This window comes from Ovis aries, chromosome 3 (genome assembly GCF_016772045.2).
Source record: "Ovis aries strain OAR_USU_Benz2616 breed Rambouillet chromosome 3, ARS-UI_Ramb_v3.0, whole genome shotgun sequence".
In the NCBI taxonomy this organism is placed as follows: Eukaryota; Metazoa; Chordata; class Mammalia; order Artiodactyla; family Bovidae; genus Ovis; species Ovis aries.
Genome location: NC_056056.1, coordinates 69,886,863 through 69,905,894, shown reverse-complemented (window position 1 = coordinate 69,905,894; position 19,032 = coordinate 69,886,863). Strand labels below are relative to the sequence as shown.

Sequence of the window (19,032 nt, the reverse complement as noted above, 5' to 3'; positions counted from 1 at the left end):
GAAGAGAGACAGGCATGGCTGTTAGGGAGACAATGCTGGCTGGTAAGAAAGACCTGAAAAGGTTCCATATCTATATGTCTGTCTATCTATGTAGCTGGCTAGTTATCTCTTTATCTGTGAATGTGTTGATTATATTATTCCATTCTTTGACAACTAAATCCATTTAATTGTGAAAAAGGTGTATTTTTTTTTTTCACACCATGGGACTTAATGGGATTTTAGTTTCCTGACCAGGGATCAAACCCAGGCCCTTGGCAGTAAAAGCATGGAGTTTTAATCACTGGATTGACAAGGAATTCCCATGAAAGAAGTGTATCAAATTCTTTCTGTATAACTATTTTCATCATTATCAGTGCAATTTAATTTTCTTTATATTTTTTGCTGTTGTGTTTGATACATACACTTATAACTTGTGTCATCCTCATAAACAGTATCCTTTTTATTATGTATTGCTTGTCTTTATACATTTTAATGCTTTTAATTTCTATCTTGCTACTCCTTCTTTCTTTTAAATTTATATTTCTTTCGTATTTCTATGCTTACCTTTATATTTTTATCCTTTCTTGATCATTTTAAGGGTGCTTTTTATAAACAACATAGAGTTATGTTTAGTTGTTTAGCTCATTTAAAAAATTTTTCTCTTTGAGTGATAGAATTCAGTCCTTCAAATTTAGTGTAATTGGTTATACACTAACTTGGTTTCTTTATATTTAGTGTAATAGTAGTTTGTAGTGATTTTATTCTTCTGTATTACTTTACTATCATTACTTTTAATCATCAATACACTCGCTTTTGTTTTGTTTTGTTTTGTTTTTATAGTGATCTATAACACATACAAGGGGCTTCCCAGGTAGCGCAGTTGGTAAAGAATCTACCTGCAGTGCAGGAGACCCTGGTTTGATTCCTGGGTCAGGAAGGTCCCCTGGAGAAGGGACAGGGTACCCATTCCAGTGGTCTTGGGCTTCCCTGGTGGCTCAGTTGGTAAAGAATCTGCCTGCAATGCAGGAGACCTGGGTTTGATCCCTGGGTTAGGAAGACCCCCTGGAGGAGGGCATGGCAACCCACTCCAGTATCCTTGCCTGGAGAATACCCGTCACAGAGGAGCCTGGGGGCTATAGTCTGTGGGGTCACAAAAAGTTGGACACAGCTGAGTGACTTTCACCTATAACACATACATAGAAAAATGCATAATATATAAATGTATGGGTTGATGAATTAGTATAAAGCAAATCTCTCCTATAGTATCACCTTGGATCAAGTGTCCATGAGTCATATGCGAGGATCTGTTTCAGGATTCTGTATTCTGTTTCATTGGCCTGTTTGTCTATCTTTGCATCACTGCCATGCCATGTTAGTTTTTGTAGCTTTCTCCTAAGTCCTGGCATCTGGTAGACAAGTTATTCTAACTTAGGCTTCATCAACTTTGTGTTGGCTATTTCAGTGCCTTTCATTACCATTTAAGTTTTAGATCAAGTTCCACAAAATAACTTGTTGACCGGGATTGCACTGAATTTTTAGATAAATTTAGTTAGAATTTATGTTATAAATGTGATAAATCTTTTATTTATTTTTTCTTTAATTCTCTCAATAGTATATGATAATTTTCTGCATAAAGGTCCTACATATTTCCTCCTGAGGTATTTGGTAGTTTTGATGCTATTATAAATGTGACCTTTTAAAGCATTTTTTATGTTTGTTGCTAATATATAGAAAATACAATTGAGTTTTGTATATTGCCTTATTTTCAGAGACTTTTCTAGACCTACTTGTTGACTGCAATAATTTACATGAAGATTCTTTTGAATTTTGTATATTTATCATCTGAGGATAATGAGAGTTTTATTTTTTACTTTCCTATTCTTTCAGATTTTATTTCTTTTTCTTGCCCTCTACACTGATTGGGGCTTTAAGTACAATATTGAGTAGAAGCAGGAGTGATTACTGGCATCCGTGTCTTGTTACTGATATCACACTTTCAACATTTTACTTGTAAACAGTACACTTGATATAAGTTTTTTTGTAGGTACTACTTTTGTTGTTGTTTAGTTGCTCAGTCATGTCCCACTCTTGCAACCCCACAGACTACGTATATTTAAATACTAGTATACTGGAGCTTACCTGGTGGCCCAGAGTGTAAAGAATCTGCCTGAAGTGCAGGAGGCCCAGGTTCCATCCCGGGGTCGGAAGGATCCCCTGGAAAAGGAAATGGCTATCCACTCCAATATTCTTGCCTGGAGAATTTCATGGACAGAGGTGCCTGGCAGGCTACAGGCCCTGGGGTTGCAAAGAGTCGGACATGACTGAGCAACTAAACTTATATATGTATATATATATGCACACACACACACGCATATATATATTCTCTGGTAGATATATTTATAAATATATTGACAAAAATATAAACTGATACATATAAATTGACAGAATACTATATATACATATGTATAGTATTTTTAGTCCATGTTATCAATGTTTGACACGGGCAAATTTAGACTTAGAGTCTCCTGGTGACTTAAGCCTTCTATCATTGTTTCTATCTTTAATCATGTTTTTTGCCTTAAAGTTACTTTGTGTGTGTGGGTGTGTTTTACCTGATATTAATAGAGTTATATGGGTTTAATTTCTAAATGTATTTGCAAAGAACTTTTCCCACTGTTTTATTTTTAGTGTTTCTTTCTCATTATGTTTTACATGTGTCCATTGTAAACAGCATATTGTTGAGTTTTGTTTCTTTATGTAGTCATATAACCTTTGTTTTTAAATTAGGCTATTTAGTCCATTTAAGCTTAATGGAATTACTGATATATTCAGAATTAAATTTGTATCTTACTATGTTCTTTCCACTTGCTTTATCAGTTCTATGTTGTTTCCTCTTCCTAACCTTCATTTGAATTGACTGTTTTTTATTATTCTACTTTTTTTCTCTATTAGTTTAGAAGTTGTATATTCTATTTCTTTTACTAGTTCTTTCCCTGGAGATACAACATACAGCTATAACTTGTCAAAATTTGATATTAATTTGTGTTTTTATTCTCTTTTCCAACCGTGCTAGATCTATAGGATATTTTATGTCCATTTATCTCCCTGCTTATTTGGATGCTCTTGTGGTATATTTTAATTTTCTATTTTAGATCTCATAAGACATTATTTTTAAAAGTCAGTATTTGGGGGATTTTTCCATATATTTGTCATTTTTGTTGCTCCTTTCCTTCCTAAATTCTCTGGGCATCTGTGTAGGAATATTTCCATTCTACCAAAAGAATGTTCTTTAGTATTTTCTTTAATTTAGGCCTGCTGATGATGTGTTACCTCAAAACTGTTTTAGATTTTTTTGTCTCTATGTTTTTTTATTTTACCTTCATTCTTGAAAAATATCTTTGCTGTGAGTAGAATTCTAACTTGCCATTAATTTTTTTAGTTCCTTGTAGGTGCCATGACAGTGTTTTGGCATCCATTGCTTTGTTTTGAGATTGGCTGTTGGTTTTACACTTTCTTTCTTTTTTTACACTTTGTTTCTTTAAAGTTACTTAGCTGCTTTTAAAACAGCAACAAGAGTAAAATTGCCAGTTTATGATTTGCAATAATAAATATAACATTAAGCCTGTCAATTGGTTTAAGTAATTTTCTCCAGTATTATTTAGTTTTCTGTGTACAGATGCAGAGAAAGCAGGAGGTAGGGTTCATTCCAGGTCTGGTTGTTGCCAGCTATAAAGACCAGAAATGAGAGAGCCAGGACTTAAGGGTATTTATAGGGTATGAATAGAATGATGAATCCTGGACTCTGGTTTGGACAAGAAGAGAAATGAACTGGGAGGAAATTGATGGGCAGTGAAAATGATTGCCTTATTCAATGTTGGATCTAAGCTGTCAGTACTGTTTTGTTGTGCAGAGCAATCCTTAGAATCACTGGAGTCAACGCATAAAGGAAGGGGTGGAATTGCTGCCGTCATGCTCAGTAGCTAAGTTATGTCCGACTCTTTGAGACATTGTGGACTGTAGCCCGCAGGGCTCCTCTGTCCATGGGATTTTCCAGGCAAGAATACTGGAGTGGCTTGGTATTTCCTACTCCAGGGGATCTTTCCCATCCAGGGATCAAACCCATGTCTCCTGCATTGGCAGGGAGATTCTTTACCACTGTGCCACCTTGGAAGCTCTCAAGGATGGAATGGGGGATGTGAAACATCCCTGACACTGCCTGACCCACTGTGAGTGATGGTCTAACGTAGATGGGCCTTCATTGACTTTTTCTTTCTGTGCCCAGTGGTCCCGTAACTGGATTTCATCTGAGCATTGCTAAGTGGAAATTCCTCCACGTGTTTGAAAGATTACTGAACTTTTGCACATTTTCTGTTGTCATGATTTTCTTTCCTTCTTTCGTTTTCACTCATTTTTCTTATGGGATGTTCAGATATATACAGGACAATGAACCAACCCCATGTGTCTGTTACCTAGTTTCAATAACAATATCTGACATTCTTATTTCACATATTCCTCCAACTTTTCCTTTGTTATTGTTAGAGTTTTTGATGCAGATATCTTGCATCATGTTACTTACTTGTAAGTTACATTGAACCATATAGAATAGCCAATGTTGGACAAAATTTGGAACTACAAAACAGAAATTTCATATTGTTCAATCTAACACTTTACTGTTTTTCTCTAAAAGAAACTCTATATACCTATCAAACTATTTTTCTAACCCCCAGAGAAGACCTACCTCCAAATGTCCAAGTACATCTCATAACCTATCAGTTATACTTTTCTCCAGAAGCTTGTCTTCCTCTCTTCCTAAACAGCAGTCATTCTGGTGTTTAGCCCCTTGCCCATTTCATAGAGTGGGTTTCTCTTTCCTCAGTCACATGTTTTCATTACCTTGATTTAGTCCCTTATTTTGTTGAAACCTAATTCTCCATATGCTTCCCCCCAAAAGGTTCCTGAGAGACAAAAAGTTTTTGTCCTTGCCTGCCTTCATCTGCCCTCATACTTGGTTGTTGGAGTTATAAAATCTTATGCCCCAAGTCATCTTCCATTCAGAACTATGAAGGCATAGTTCCATGACTTCTTGTGTTGCTGCTGAGAGATTTGATGTCATTTTCATACAAAGGTTTGGGAGCCACACCTGTTTGTTCCTATCAGAAAACTTTTTAGATGTTCAATTTCTTACTCTTTTTCTGCATTTTCACAATCATCTACCTTCATGCATGTTTTGATTTCACTTTAGATGTTGGGCTCTTAGGGAAGGAGAATTGTCTTCCTTTGACAATTTCTTCCTCCCTCACTGGTAAAATTTTGATTTTTATTTTTTTGCTTCACTGGGTCTTCCTTGTGGCAAGCAGGCCTTCTTTAGTTGTGGACTTCGTTTGTTGCAGTATGCAGGCTTAATTGCCCCACGGCATGTGGGATCTTAGTTCCCTGACCAGGGATTGAACCCAAGTCCCCTGCATTAGAAGGTGTATTCTTAACCAGTTGGACTCCAGGGAAGTTCCTCTCTCTCACTTCATGGTTCTCGTCTTTTGAGATTTCTGCATGGCCCTGATCCTTTATTTTTGACTTTTGTCACCTAGTCTCCAAACTTCATTTTCTGGGAAACTGTCTCAACTTCATCCTCCAAACTTCCTATTAATTTTGTTTGTTTCTGCTCCAATATTTTGATTGTTTCTACTTCATAGCCCCTTGTTCTTGTTTTGTTTTGTTTTTTTCATATTTCTTTGAGGAAAATGTGATTTTGCAGTTTTCTTCTGCTTTTTGCTTTTTGTTTCCTCCAAGTTTCTCTTTTTTTCCTTTCACTCCTCCTTGTCTTTTTTTTTTTCTGAAAGTTTTGCTTCTCTCTTTCATATCCAGCCCTGCCCTACAATCATATTCCAGTGACTTTCTCATGAATATGAACAGACAGCCAAGAATAAACAGATTCTTAAGGAAATTTTCAAACATGTAATTGCAGACTTGTTGAATTGAGGAATGGTGGTGACTGATGGAGAGCTGGCTTTTTTGGGGGGAGCTGCAAATGCTAAATCTTTAGGTCTTGTCTTCTGCAGTCCTTATTGTTGTTGTTGTTTGATCTCTAAGTCATGACTGGCTCTCAACTACCTCATGAACTGCAGCACACCAGGCTTCCCAGTCCTTCACTGTCTCTCGGAGGTTGCTCAAACTCATGTCTGTTGAGTCAGTGATGCCACCCAACCATCTCATCCTCTGTCACTCCCTTCTTCTCTTGCCCTCAATCTTTCCCAGCATCAGGGTCTTTTCCAGTGAGTCAGCTCTTTGCATGAGGTGGCCAAAGTATTAGAGCTTGAGTTTGAGCGTCAGTCCTTCCAGTGAATATTTAGGACTAATTTCTTTTAGGATTGACCTGTTTGATCTCCTTGCAGTTCATGGGACTTTGAAGAGCCTTCTCCAGCACTACAGTTTGAAAGCATCAATTCTTTGGTGCTGAGCCTTAATGGTCCAACTCTCATATCCATACATGACTACTGGAAAAATCCATAGCTTTGACTATACGGACCTTTGTTGGCAAAGCGATGTCTCTGCTTTTTAATACATTGTCTAAGTTTGTCATCCCTTTTCTTCCAAGGAACAAATGTTTTTTAACTTCATGGGTGCAGTCACCATCTGCTGTGATTTTGGAGCCCAAGAAAAGGAAATATGTCATGGTTTCCGCTCTTCCACCACTCACATTTTCCATAAAGTAATGGGACCAGGTGCCATGATGTTAGTGTTTTTGAATGTTAAATATTAAGCCAGCCCTTTCACCTTCATCAAGAGGCTCTTTAGTTCTTCTTCACTTTCTGCCATTAAAGTGGTATCATCTGCATATCTAAGGTTGTTGATATTTCTCCCAGAAATCTTGATTCCAGCTTGTGAGTCATCCAGCCCAGCATTTCACATAATGTACCTTGCATATAAGTTAAGTAAGCAGGGTGACAATATATAGCCTTGATGTACTCCTTTCCCAATTTTGAACCAGTCTGTTCTTCTATGTCTGGTTCTAACTGTTGCCTCTTGATCTGCATACAGGTTACTCAGGAGGCAGGTAAGGAGTTCTGGTATTCCCACCTCTTGAAGAATTTTCCAGTTTGTTATGATCCACACAGTCAAAGGCTTTAATGTAGTCAATGAAGCAGAAGTAGAAGTAGAAGAAGAAGTTCTTCTGGAATTCTCTTGCTTTTTCTATGATCCAGTGGATGTTGGCAATTTGATCTCTGATTCCTGCCTTTTCTAAATCCAGCTTATACATCTGGAAGTTCTTGATTCATCTATTGCTGAACCCTAGCTTGAAGGATTCTGAGTATTGCCAGCATTTGAAATGAGTGCAGTTGTGTGGTTGTTTGAACATTCTTTGGCTTTGCCCTTCTTTGGGATTGGAATGAAAACTGACCTTTTCCAGTCCTATGGCCACTGCTGAGTTTTCCAAATTTGTTGGCATATTGAGTGAAGCATTTTGGTGCCTTGGTGCCTCCAAATCCCCAGTCTTACATGGGTTCTATGACGTAAGTCAACTTGTTTCTCATTGGTTTTGCTTCCCAGGTGGCTCAGACAGTAAAGGATCTGACTACAGTGCAGGAGACTTTTGTTTGATTCCTGGGTTGGGAAAATTCTCTGGAGGAGGAAATGGCTACCCACTCCAGTATTCTTGCTTGGGAAATCCAATGGATGGAAGAACCTGGTGGGCAACATTCCATGGGGTCTCAAAGGGTCAGACACAACTGAGCAGCTAACATGCTGCAAACGCTTGGGCTGTAACATCCTTCGTTTTTCTTTTCTTTTTTTTTTTCATCCTTCGTTTTTCTGTGCAGTTGCTCTTCCTCCTAGTCTGTTGCTCTTTCTTCTAGTGTGTTTTCTCCTGCTTTACTCTAGTTTGTTGAAGTCTCTAATTCACACTACAGCTTTGTACCTAACAGGACTGTTTTCAGCAGTAGGTTGGTAGAAAACCATACTGAAAATGGTTGTAACATACAGGAGTTCATTTTTCTCAGTAACAAGTATGGAGGTAGATGGTTACTGGCCTTGGTTCAATAGCTCAGTGATATGAGGGCTAGTGTCTCTGTGCTTCTCTTGGCCTTTCCCTGATGGTCAAGAAAATGAAAAGGTGCAGCTGCACATAATGTCCATCATTAAGTCAGGAGGAAGGAAGGAAAGAATAAGGATTGTGTTGTTTCCTGAACTTCCCAAGACAGACTGGCTCCTATACGGCCCTATAGTTACTCCTTGCTGCAAAGAAGACTAAGAAATTGGTTTGACATATTGATGCTCTGAACAAATTGTTGTTCTGATTCATCCAGGAAGAAGGGCAAGGGGATGGATACTAGGTAGTTAATGAGTGATGTTGGTTACATATTTCATATTTTGGATGCTATCATTTGAATGGGGTTTCAGGTAAAAGGAAATGTCATGTTTAACTGCACTGTGAAGATTAAGTGGGAAAATCTGTATGAAGCACTGAGCACAGCACATGGCACCTAATGAATAATCAGCAAACATTCCCTATCATGAGATCACCCAGGGTGTTCCATCTTTGCTCGCGCTGTCTTAGTGGCAGTTGGACTGTCCAGGTGGAAGTGCCACTAGGCTTTCAGATATTTGGGTCATCCCTGCAGAGAAACTGGGCTGGAGAAACAAATTTAGTTGTCATCTGTATGTGGATAGTGTTTGCAGTCTTGTACATGGATGGGATTACCCAGGGAGAGCTTTTGTGATGATAAAGCAAGCAGGAAGCAGACACCAGAGAGTTTAAATCAGACTTAACAAACATAAATTGTGATGTTGCTACAAATAAAAATATTTATACTTTAAACAATGAATTTACGCCTCTGCTGCTGCTGCTAAGTTGCTTCAGTCATGTCCGACTCTGTGTGACCCCATAGATGGCAGCCTACCAGGCTCCCCCGTCCCTGGGATTCTCCAGGCAAGAACACTGGAATGGGTTGCCATTTCCTTCTCCAAAGCATGAAAGTGAAAAGTGAAAGTGAAGTCACTCAGTCATGTCTGACTTTTAGCGACCCCATGGACTGCAGACCACCAGGCTCCTCCATCCATGGGATTTTCCAGGCAAGAGTACTGGAGTGGGGTGGCATTGCCTTCCCCGTTACTCCTCTAGCATCTACTATGTGCAATATACTTTTTAAGGTACTGAATTATCAAACAATTAAAGTACAGTAAGTTACAGAAATGGGTTATAAAGTCAGACCAAATGTAGTGCATTTATAGCTATATAGATATGAAATTATTTTTTTCTAGTTATTAAACATTTTTCAGAATGCTATGATAATAAGTCATGGAAATTAGAACTAAATTATCTTTTAAAACATGGATATGTTCTCTTCCCAAGTTATTGAAATGTGAAATAAAACAAGGACCATCATTTAGAGGTTTATCCTGGCTCTGACTATAGCAACCATGCTCTCTTCTTGCTAACAGGCCAGAAACATCCAAGGACACACTGCAGATGTATGTGTTTGTGTTGTGTGTTTTTCTTCCTCTTCTGTGTTTCATTTTCCCTGAAAAAATGACTGATGGTTTTCTTTTGTAAACTGCACTATGATTCCAATTGTAGAGGTAAGTTCTGCCAACATTTTTTGATGTGTAGGAACCATTTTGAATTCATCCTTTTATTAAGCCCACTTTTTTTTTGTTTCAAAATGAAACAAAAAGTACTTTCTATTTCTTGATAATCATTTAAAATTAATATATAGAGTTATGACACTGGGCATTAACCTTTGGCCATATCTACACAAAATATATTTTTCTTAAAGACTAAATAGTAATTTTGTTGAAACAAAACCCCCAGGAAACTAAAAACATTTGTATTTGGAGACAGTGAGCCAAATTCTAAAATTAAAATTCCATCTTGATTACTGCATATTTTGAAAACCATATGTCATGTATCTCTCCTCTGCACTTCAAAGGGTAATGGACTCGGGTATGTATACAACAGGATGATCAGTTGGTCACGTGGTCTGGAAAACTGGGCCATAATAGAAGGAATGCTTGACGGCATGGGGGTATTTAGACTGGAGAAAGTACTACTTGAGGGAATCGTGATTGTTTACTTCAAGTATTTGAAGGACTGATACAAGGCAAAGGAGAGATGTTCTGTGTTGTTTCAGAAGGCAATATATTTATTTATAGCAATGGGTGAATTTGCTTATTTCAGTCCCCCCAGCAGAGAATTTTCCTCTGAAGGTGTAAAACGTATCTAATGGAATTTTATCAGTAACTGGGAGGGGTCTATATCAGGCATTGGCATACTGTGGCCTTCTGGCCAGATCAGGTCTACTCTCTGTTTTATAAATAAAGGTTTATTGGGGGCACAGCCATGCCCATTTGTTCCTGTTTTGTCTGCTGTTGTTTTTGTGCTACAAAGGCAGCGATGAGCATTTGCAACAGAGACTGGATGGACACAAGGTGTTTCCTATCAGGCCTTTAACAGAAAGTGTTTCAGACTCCTGGTGTAGGTAAGAGTCAAGGATGTTACAGAAGATCTCACTCATTGGATAGTAAGGTAGTATGTGCTGTGTGTGTCTACTCACTCAGTCATGTCCAACTCTTTGCAACCCAGTGGACTGTAACTTGCGAGGCTCCTCTGGAATTTCCCTCCTCCTCCGTGGAATTTTCCAGGCAAGAATATTGGAGCAGATTGCCCTCCTCCAGGGGATCTTCCCAACCGACGGCTCAAACCCAAGTCTCCGGCATATCCTGCATTGGCAGGCAGATTCTTTACCACTGCACCACCTGGGAAGCTTTAAGTTACTGTCAGTTCAGTTCAGTCACTCAGTAGTGTCTGACTCTTTGCAACTCCATGAATCCCAGAACTCCAGGCCTCCCTGTCCATCACCAACTCCTGGAGTTCACTCAGACTCACGTCCATCGAGTCAGTAATGCCATCAGCCATCTCATCCTCTGTCGTCCCCTTCTCCTCCTGCCCCCAATCCCTCCCAGCATCAGAGTCTTTTCCAATGAGTCAACTCTTTGCATGAGGTGGCCAAAGTACTGGAGTTTCAGCTTTAGCATCATTCCTTCCAAAGAAATCCCAGGGCTGATATTCAGAATGGACTGGTTGGATCTCCTTGCAGTCCAAGGGACTCTCAAGAGTCTTCTCCAACACCACAGTTCAAAAGCATCAATTCTTCTGTGCTCAGCCTTCTTTATAGTCCAACTCTCACATCCATACATGACCACAGGGAAAACCATAGCCTTGACTAGACAGACCTTAGTCGGCAAAGTAATGTCTCTGCTTTTGAATATGCTGTCTAGGTTGGTCATAACTTTTCTTCCAAGGAGTAAGCGTCTTTTAATTTCATGGCTACAGTCACCATCTGCAGCATGGCTGCAGTCACCATCTGCAGTGATTTTGGAGCGTAAAATATAAAGTCTGACACTGTTTCCACTGTTTCCCATCTATTTCTCATGAAGTGATAGGACCAGAACCCATGATCTTGGTTTTCTGAATGCTGAGCTTTAGGCCAACTTTTTCACTCTCCACTTTCACTTTCATCAAGAGGCTTTTTAGTTCCTTTTCACTTTCTGCCATAAGGGTGGTGTCATCTGCATATCTGAGGTGATTGATATTTCTCCTGGCAATCTTGATTCCAGCTTGTGTCTCTTCCAGTCCAGCGTTTCTCATGATGTACTCTGCATAGAAGTTAAATAAGCAGGGTGACAACATACAGCCTTGACGTACTCCTTTTCCTATTTGGAACCAGTCTGTTGTTCCATGTCCAGTTCTAACTGTTGCTTCCTGACCTGCATACAGATTTCTCAAGAGGCAGGTTAGGTGGTCTGGTATTCCCATCTCTTTCAGAATTTTCCACAGTTTATTGTGATTCACACAGTCAAAGGCTTTGGCATAGTCAATAAAGCAGAAATAGATGTTTTTCTGGAACTCTCTTGCTTTTTTGATGATCCAGTGGATGTTGGCAATTTGATCTCTGGTTCCTCTGCCTTTTCTAAAACCAGCTTGAACATCAGGGAGTTCACAGTTCATGTATTGCTGAAACCTGGCTTGGAGAATTTTGAGCATTACTTTACTAGCATGTGAGATGAGTGCAATTTTGCGGTAGTTTGAGCATGCTTTGGCATTGCCTTTCTTTGGGATTGGAATGAAAACTGACCTTTTCCAGTCCTGTGGCCACTGCTGAGTTTTCCAAATTTGCTGGCATATGGAGTGCAGCACTTTCACAGCGTCATCTTTCAGGATTTGAAACAGCTCAACTGGAATTCCATCACCTCCACTAGCTTTGTCCGTAGTGATGGCTTTCCAAGGCCCACTCGACTTCACATTCCAGAATGTCTGGCTCTAGATTAGTGATGACACCATCATGATTATCTGGGTCATGAAGATCTTTTTGCACAGTTCTTCTGTGTATTCTTGCCACCTCTTCTTAATATCTTCTGCTTCTGTTAGGCCCATACCATTTCTGTCCTTTATCGAGCCCATCTTTGCATGAAATGTTCCCTTTGTATCTCTAATTTTCCTGAAGAGATCTCTAGTCTTTCCCATTCTGTTGTTTTCCTCTATTTCTTTGCATTGATTGCTGAAGAAGGCTTTCTTATCTCTTCTTGCTGTTCTCTGGAACTCTGCATTCAGAGTTTCCTTTTCTCCTTTGCTTTTCGCTTCTCTTCTTTTCACAGCTATTTGCAAGGCCTCCCCAGACAGCCATTTTGCTTTTTAAAATTTCTTTTCCATGGGGATGGTCTTGATCCCTGTCTCCTGTACAATGTCATGAACCTCATTCCATAGTTCATCAGGCACTCTATCTATCAGATCTAGGCCCTTAAATCTATTTCTGACTTCCACTGTATAATCATAAGGGATTTGATTTAGGTCATACCTGAATGGTCTAGCGGTTTTCCCTACTTTCTTCAATTTAAGTCTGAATTTGGTAATAAGGAGTTCATGATCTGAGCCACAGTCAGCTCCTGGTCTTGTTTTTGTTGACCGTATAGAGCTTCTCCATCTTTGGCTGCAAAGAATATAATGAATCTGATTTCGGTGTTGACCATCTGGTGATGTCCATGTGTAGAGTCTTCTCTTGTGTTGGTGGAAAAGGGTGTTTGCTATGACCAGTGCATTTTCTTGGCAAAACTCTATTAGTCTTTGCCCTGCTTCATTCCACATTCCAAGGCCAAATTTGCCTGTTACTCCAGGCATTTCTTGACTTCCTACTTTTGCATTCCTGTCCCCATAATGAAAAGGACGTCTTCTGGGGGCGTTAGTTCTAAAAGGTCTTGTAGGTCTTCATAAAACTGTTAAACTTCAGCTTCTTCAGCATTACTGGTTGGGGCATAGACTTGGATAACTGTGATATTGAATGGTTTTCCTTGGAGACGAACAGAGATCATTCTGTCATTTTTGAGATTGCATCCAAGTACTGCATTTCGGACTCTTTTGTTGACCATGATGGCTACTCCATTTCTTCTAAGGGATTCTTGCTCACAGTAGCAGGTGTAATGGTCATCTGAATTAAATTCACCCATTCCAGTCCATTTTAGTTTGCTGATTCCTAGAATGTCGACGTTCACTCTTGCCATCTCTTGTTTGACCACTTCCAATTTGCCTTGATTCGTGGACCTGACCTTCCAGGTTCCTATGCAATATTGCTCTTTACAGCATCAGATTTGCTTCTATCACCAGTCACATCCACAGCTGGGTATTGTTTTTGCTTTGGCTTCATCCCTTCATTCTTTCTGGAGTTATTTCTCCACTGATCTCCAGTAGCATATTGGGCACCTAATGACCTGGGGAGTTCCTCTTTCAGTATCCTATCATTTTGCCTTTTCATGCTGTTCATGGGGTTCTCAAGCAGGAATACTGAAGTGGTTTGCCATTCCCTTCTCCAGTGGACCACATCCTCAAAGATCCTGAACAACTAAGATTCTATGGTTCAATACGGAATTGATAACATATATATACTTAAAATGTGTTTAGTTTGAGTCAGAAGTAGATTAGATGTATTCGTCAATATATTGTATTTATCTTTTCACAAATAGCATTTGTATGGAATGTCAAATTATAGCAGCCTTTTTCTCTGACTATAAAATGCCATTGTTTTAAATTTCTAGCAGTTACAGAAGAGGATAGGAATGAAGCAATGGATTTCATGAATAATTAGGTAGTGTCAGATTCAAAGTTATTTAATATTTGTAAAAATAACTTTTCTCTGACAGATCATTAGTGGCATGAATTTCTATGTTAATAGACTTGCTCGTTTTTCCTAACTTTATCATCCAAGAATCTTAAAGTGCTTTGCTAGTATTTTTATACTTTATTCATTTAAATCCTTTTACAAACTGATAGTGTTATTAAGAAAGTTCTGTTAGATGTTCTCTGTGTGTGTGTGTGTGCATGTGTGTTTTTCATGACATGTTCTATGGCTATATGGAAGACAGATGTTTTTCAGAAGAAAAATTCACTGAGAAGATGTAATTTTGGAAAAAATATTTAATGTAACTTACTTGATATCAGTTACTCTGTTGGAAAACTAGAAACATGAAAAATATCTACAGTGGAGTCAGAGTTCTAATATCAGGTTTTAGAGCTCAAATTCTAAGTCGCTGTTTTTCTTCTGCAATATAACGTCCTTATTAAGAGTACTTAGATGCATGACTTTTGCTTTAACATTTACACTTTAAATATGTGAATTTACTTCATCATATTTAATAAACGCACAATGGAACACATTTTTAAAAAATTAATGGACTTTACTTTTTAGAGCAGTTTTTGGTTTACGGAAAAATTGAACAGAAATTAGAGAGAGTGCCTATATATCTCTCTCCAACTGACTTCCTCTGTTATTAACATCTTGCATTACTGTGATACATTTGCTGCAATTGATGGGCCAGTATCGATGCATTTTTATTAAGTAAAGCCTATGGTTTACATTCCCTATAGAAGGAAATGGCAACCCACTCCAGTACTCTTGCCTGGAGAATCCCATGGATAGAGAAGCCTGGTGGGCTACAGTCCATGGGGGTCACGAACAGTTAGACACCACTGAGTGCCTTAGCACACAGACCATTAAAATACTGTTCTCTGCTGCCCTCCCCAACCACAGTGTGAGCTTTGCCCAATATTTTTAAATCGTTGATTCCTAAACATTTTAAATTTGAATGCATTTTAAATTTAAACTTGGTGATTCACTTTTAATTATAGTCTATGAACTATTTTTCAAATAATTACTGAGTCAAATAAGGACTCATGGATGAGAAAATTTTGTTCGCCTTTGTAATTTGTAGGTAAACAATTGGATGATTTTAAGTGAATCAAGTCAATTATAAAAATTAAGAAATTGAAATTAAATAAAGCCACTCTAATCATGCTATTTAAAAACAAATATGGATAATATTTCAATGCCTAATAGAAGTATTTCTGTTTCTTTCACTGTGGTGCTAACATCAAGCTCTTTGTGCTTTTAAAAAATACTTGAAAATCAGGAAATTGTAGAGCTGACCGGCTCACTGAAGATCACCTAATAGTTTAACAGCAATAAGTTCGAATGGGGCAAGCATCTCATCCAGTCATGTAAAGATGGCAGACTGGGTGGGTGGTAGGGTTCAACTGCAGAACTGGGCCTCAAAAACAGTCATAAATTAGCCCTCTTACTGGATTAAACAGTGAAAATAGCCTATCATGATAATTTTTTCATTCATTGAGTGTTTAGTGTCTTTCCATCTCCCTGCTGAGGGTACAAAATGATGAAAGGTATTGTGAAAAGTCCAGACTGTCTGGGGGAAAGAGGGAAGCAGGTGAATTCAGCACAGGCTGGGAAATACAAGGGAGGAGCCTGGGACTGGAGAGCTGGGGTGCCCGGTGGAAGGTGCTCCCTCCTACCTTGAGGGGGCGGGCCTGGGTTTGCCTCTCTGGCCTCATTGGCCGCTCTTCCTGTTACTGGCATTTCAGTCCCCTCGCCACACCGTGCTTTTCTTCTCTTAGGACTCTCAGACGCTCTCCCCTCTGCCTCCCTTACCTCCAAGCCTCACTGATTAACCCCCACGCACGCTGCTATCCCCTCTCACCCACCCTGTGCTCTGCTTCTTCACATCGTTTAGCACCGCTGTTAGGAATTACTTGCTTGCTATCCTCCATCCCACCCCCAGAAAATGCTTTCAGCTATAGTGAGAGTTTAAAGCAAGTGGCTCCAACAGGTGGGGGGGTTTGTTCTTAGATGTAAAGGGGCTTGGAGGTCAGTGGATGTTGCATTCTGTGTGCTGGTCCTCAGTGTCAGGGCCTGGGTCTGTGGGGTTTTCTTATCTCTTTCCCTCATGGTTGTAAAAGGACTGCTCCGACTTCCAGCACCGTGGCTGAAGGCTGGAGGAGGGGATGGCCCTGGGTCCATTCCCTTTTACCTGGGAAGCAAACTCCGCACCTCCCCACTGCCCCCACCTGCCCCCACCAGCCTGCAGCACATTTCCATGTGTGCAACATGGGCCATCTCTAGCTGTAGCCAGCTTCCCAGCCATGGTAACCAAGGTGAGTGTTCTTTTATAAGGTGGTCAGTTTGATGGAGCCACCTATTTGAAGTTCCAGAGAAAAGTTTACTGTGCTCACAGGTCCTGGAGACAGAAGGCTAGGCATGCCTTGCACAGTCAAGGGGACAACCACAGGGGAATCAGGAGGCAGCAAGGGGGAGGTTTGGGCCAGAGCTTTTGTTGAGGGTATCTGTAGGAAGGCAAGGCAAGGCATGTGAAAAGTTTAGGATTGGCTATCAGAATCATTCTGGAGGGCTTTGGACTGTAGAGGTTGTCCCTAGCTGCCTGAAATCTGGCCCTGGGATGTTTAAGTAAGTGCTTAGTTGCTCAGTCCTGTTCGACTCTCTGCAACCCCATAGACTGTAGCCCGCCAGGCTCCTCTGTCCATGGGATTTCCCAGGCAAGAATACTGTAGTGGGGTGCTATTTTCTACCGGGTCCAGGGAATCTTCCGGACCCAGGGATGGAACCCACATCTCTTGCATCTCCTGTGTGGCTAGGCGGGTTCTTTCCCACTAGCCACCTGGGAAGCCCGAGGGATATTTAAGAGAAAGAATTACTGCCTGTTGGGATGTGGGGCCCAGTGGAGGGGGTAGGGCTCAGAGGGGTTAGTTTGCATTAAAGGTAAGCTCAGGGCTATCTCTAAGAATTGGCAAGCCCCCGTGGGGGCAGCCTGTCTCCAGCCAGAAAGGTTTTTTTAAGATGTCAAAAACTTCATAATATAGAGAAAATATACAGTGAGGGAGGGGGATGGGTAATGGTGTGGGTTCGCAGCTCTACAATGCCCACCACATCACAAGACTCCTGAAGGGAAGGGGTCTTCCTGTTCTCCCCGAATTCCCCAAGCCTAGCACAGGTCCTGGCACACAGAACAGACAGAACACGCATGTCAAAAAGAGAAAGTGGGATAAGGACATGCCAGGAGAAGGGAATACTGGGCACAAAGGCACTGAGCCTCTGTGTGCATTTGGATACAAGTGACAGGAACACAGGCAAATGACAGCGACTATTGGAAGCTGAGATTAGAAAGGACGTTTGGGGTCAAACTGAAAATCCTGTATGTTGTGTTGTTGGTCTTGTCTTCTTTCAGCTCTGGGGAGTCATGGAAAAAGTTCAGTCAGGGAACAGCACAGAATTTGGGGGTTAGGATGTTAACTTGGTAGTGTGGGCTAAGAACTGGAGGTAGAGAGGCGGGAATCAGGGAGACTAATTAACAATATCATACTGTGGTTTGATAAAATAGAGGAATAATAATCTGGGGAGTTAGGAAAGTGTAGTTTTGAGGTCACCATGTAGGACAGATTCTCTAACTGTGACTCTGGACTAGTAGTATCAGCATTGCAGGGGGATTGTTTACCAGCTAAGCCACAAGGGAAGCTCAGAAACTTGTTAGAAATACAAAATTTTGGGCTGCCGCAGAATCAGGAGCCCTAGCCCGGGGGGGCGGGGCATGAGGGGAGCTGTCAGTGAGTCCAGCAATCTGTGTTTTGACAAGACTACCATGTGACTCTGAAGTACTTAAAGCATAAGAACCACTAACTAGAGTCATAGGTTTGGGGGGTGCAATCGACCAAGCTGATCCAAAGCAGCCTCTGTGCATATCAGAATCACCCAGGAGCTTTTTCAAGGCGACTACGTTAGGCCTTATAGTAGACAACTAAATTGGAATCTCTAGGGGTAGGACCCAGGCATTGATTTCTTGATATTCCCAGATACTTCCAGAGTGCAGTCAGGCTGAGAACCACTGATCTTGTTTAATCCTCAGTGGTGAGAAAATTCAGAGCTGGAAGGTGAGCTGCTCAAGGTCACACAACAAGTTCAGGTAAGAATCCATTTTTAAATCTTCTTTATGATGCTTTAAACATGATCCCAACTTTCACATACTTTGCTTTAAGACAATGGCTTCTAAATCATCCATAATAACAAATATTACTATCAAATTTTTAGAAGTAAGTAATTTATAGCATTATTTGAAACTCACTTCTCCTTTAATTAATAATGTTTCACATTTCAGAAAGTTATCCTTTTTGTAAAGATTTCATAAAAATAGTTATTTTCAACATCAACAAAAAAGACTATATATAAGATATGGGTGAATGGAGCTTTTCTATTTGTGTGCATTAAGTAATATTTTTTTTTAACTCTAGGTGGAGCTCTTTAGTTTATACATACATATATTGTTTTATTTATAATTTTGAGACTCTTAAATAGGAACTGAGATTATTTTTAAAGTTTAAAAATTTGTAAGATGCTCTCAAGATCGTTCTGCTGTCCTTTTCTGGTTTTAGAGTCATCGATATAAAAAACTCATTTTTGTTTCACTGCTTGACCAAAGAATCCAAATCCAGGCCTCAGAGTCATTTTCAAATGCATCTTAAATCTGTATTGTTACCTCATAGTCCTTAACAAATGGGATCTGTTTCCTGTGGCTTTTGTTTTTGATAAGGCTCAGTGTTGAAACAGAATTTCTGTAAGATGGGAAGGCGGGCTTCCTTTTCTGAGTTGTCAGTAGAAAAAAACCTAGAGGATAACACAGCTGTTGCTATAGTGATTTCTTCAACTATTTTTA

The 19,032-nt window shown here is 39.9% G+C and overlaps 1 protein-coding gene across 9 annotated transcripts in view; it reads left to right on the top strand.

The window, feature by feature from the left end:
• The window catches only part of ACYP2 (acylphosphatase 2), a 186,080-nt gene that overhangs the window by 25,211 nt on the left and 141,837 nt on the right, over positions 1 to 19,032 (top strand). For 2 of the 9 annotated variants that reach the window (XM_027966827.2, XM_060412196.1), the window contains exon 4: positions 18,229 to 18,285. The exons of 6 other annotated variants lie outside the window; for them this stretch is intronic. In XM_027966827.2, the coding sequence (XP_027822628.1) occupies positions 18,229 to 18,285 (57 nt within the window). Of the gene's footprint in view, positions 1 to 18,175; positions 18,286 to 19,032 lie in introns of those variants that run through there. One more of the 9 variants, XM_042246165.1, reaches the window with a different exon arrangement.